This window comes from Schistosoma mansoni (assembly GCF_000237925.1).
Source record: "Schistosoma mansoni, WGS project CABG00000000 data, chromosome 7 unplaced supercontig 0100, strain Puerto Rico, whole genome shotgun sequence".
Classification (NCBI taxonomy): Eukaryota; Metazoa; Platyhelminthes; class Trematoda; order Strigeidida; family Schistosomatidae; genus Schistosoma; species Schistosoma mansoni.
This window is the reverse complement of record NW_017386020.1, coordinates 485,091-487,815: the sequence shown is the minus strand read 5'-3', so window position 1 is coordinate 487,815 and position 2,725 is coordinate 485,091. Positions and strand designations below refer to the sequence as shown.

General features: G+C 33.7%; 1 protein-coding gene across 1 annotated transcript; it reads left to right on the top strand.

Moving 5' to 3' along the window:
• Nucleotides 1-531: 531 nt before the first annotated feature.
• On the top strand, nt 532-1,224 carry Smp_041350 (bruno-like rna binding protein; the record flags this gene model as incomplete). The annotated part of the gene is made up of 1 exon (XM_018791033.1): nt 532-1,224. One exon carries the CDS (start codon nt 532-534, stop codon nt 1,222-1,224), a length of 693 nt encoding a protein of 230 aa, XP_018645742.1.
• Nucleotides 1,225-2,725: the final 1,501 nt, after the last annotated feature.

Genomic DNA, 2,725 nt, shown 5'->3' with positions numbered 1-2,725 from the left:
CCTAAACGTAGTTTCACATCATTATATGTATTCGTGTGTTTGTCTATTCAATGATATATTGACTTATATGGGTGTGTGTCCCTCACTATCTCTCCGTGTGTTTGTTAATCATCTATGAGGGTATTCGACAGATGAGTAAATTAATTATTAGTGAGTGAGCGGAGTGAGGAAATAACAGTGAACATTTCCTCTATTTTATCCATTAACTGTAAGGTGTATAATTTTTTTTTTTGAGTAAAGGAAATCGTTATCATGACCATTATTAATATCACGTTTTTGTGAATAAAACGAACACTAGATAGTCCGAGTTTTTTCTAACGTTGACAGTCATCTTTGAATTCTAAAAAGAAACGACGACTGCCTCAAAAACATCAATACTGTGAAAACTTCTGTTCACCTACCACATCAACATTAAATTATCAATCAAACACTATTGTATAAATTAAATCATAATAAACATTGTTTCCATTGTTTCCCAAAAACCCTAATGTAATAACGAACTGATTTCTTTGAACTTATCCGCTGATCATTATGATGGCAACATTGTTAAATAATATTAAAGAACCTTTACATCATATGGCAAATCAACCAGTTATGACAGTTACATCGAACTATACCGATTTAACTATGCTAAATACGAAAATTACTACCAGTAACAACATTAATAATAACAACGGAAGTGATATTACTACTCACAATGGTATCACAAGTAGTAGTAGCAGTGGCCATTGCAGTGATAATAACGATCTAAATGTTGCTGAAGCACATTTATTATTGGACAACTGTGATGATGCGATGTTATCATCATGTAACAGTTCACTTATAATGGATGAACATGAAACTAATTCAGGCAGTAATTCACCAATGACCAATGTAAGTATAACCATGGAAACAAATGAGAATGTTATGACTAATACTAACGACAACTCTAACATCAACACTAAAAACAACAGTACACATTCTATAATGCAAACATCGCCGCCGCCGCCGCCGTCGTCGTCTCCATCATCATCAATACTGGAGCATCATCAAATATCTAACTTTAAGAATAAAGAATCGAGTGATTTTCGTTGGAATACGAAAAATACTAAATTATTTGTTGGACAAATACCAAGAAGTATGCAAGAAAATGATTTACGGGTGATTTTTGAAGAATTTGGACCAATTTATGATCTTTTAATCTTAAGAGATAAAATTACTGGGATGCATAAAGGTGAGTTATAATTTTACAATTAATGAATGATTAACTTATTGATTGATTATTAAATAAAACTATTTAGTGGATAGATAGTTCACTCTTAAACTTGATACTTCAATAATGTAAACTTACAACTTTCAGTTTGTTTGATCAGTACAACTCAGTAGTTCAATGTCTTTTTAGTTTTAGTCATAGTTTTTTTTAATGGGCTATAATCCTTGTTAGCTAATTTTAATAACTTAATGCCCTTCTGTGCTAACTCGAACCACTCTATAAGTCATTGGATTTCTGTTAGTTATTTATTGTGAATTTGTGAAAATTTGCTCATTTTTACAGTGTGTAATTAATTTCCAGCATGGTTTGATAATAAAATTTGATTCTGGAATAGTTTTAAATATAAATGATCTAAATGAAACCAATTTTTTTAAAAGAATAAACTTCTTAAACTGATCAAAATATAACGGGTAGTTTTATAAGCAAAGATGGATAGTGGCTAGCAGTGGAATCCAGGACGCGCGTTTCGTCAGCTGGATGTACCTACATCTCAGAGTTGATGTTCACTCTGGGACTCGAACCCAGTACCTTTCGCTTCAAACGCCATCGCGTTATCCACTCAGCTACTGAGTCCTGATAGGAGAAAACGCGCGTTCTGGATTCCACTGCTAGCCAACATCCATCTTTGCTTATAATGCTTGTGAATTAAGGCTATATTGAGGCAATACGCATGGTATGCACTTATGCCAATAAGGGACTGACCAGTTGCAGTCCTAAACATCAATGGGAAGATTCAAACAAACAATGCCAAGTGAATTTATAACGGTTAGTTGTTTGCATAACATTTTAGATGGTATCCTTTTAACACACCCACACAAATTAATATCTATTTGAGTAGTTATCTTTTATTGTAATCGTTTTTCAAACATTTATTTACTATCGCTTTTCAATCATAATCATTGGTGTTCAACAGACCGAAATTGGTTACATGGGGAAAATACACTTAATTGTAGTTATCGATAAAGGGATTCAGTGAGTATTTATTCAATTTGTAGGTTACATTCATTATTGATTAATGTTAGTTGTAGTACCACAGGGAAACAAGGACCACTCGATATGTGGATGTTAGGTGAAGATCCTTGAATTCAACTGGTTGAGATGTTCACTAAAGCTTAACGATATCATTCTACTCCATATGATATCAATTAGCAACGAGTACCATCAATAAATCATTCGTATGCATCTGAGGAGAGCAACTCAGTTGATTTATCCTTTCTTGTAAGCATTACAGACAGCTAGAACTGGATAACTCTTCAGAACCAAGAAAAATATGTTGATTATAGTTGAAAGCATCAGTCAATTGAAGCTAAAATACCATGGAGAACCGAGAAGCACTGGACGGCCGTTTCGTCCTATTATGGGACTCATCAGCAGTGTGCACAATAGGACGAAACGGCCCTTTCAGTGCTTCCCGTTTTTCCTTGGTAGTCTAGCTTCAATTGACTCATGCTTTCAACTATGAAAATACTAAAT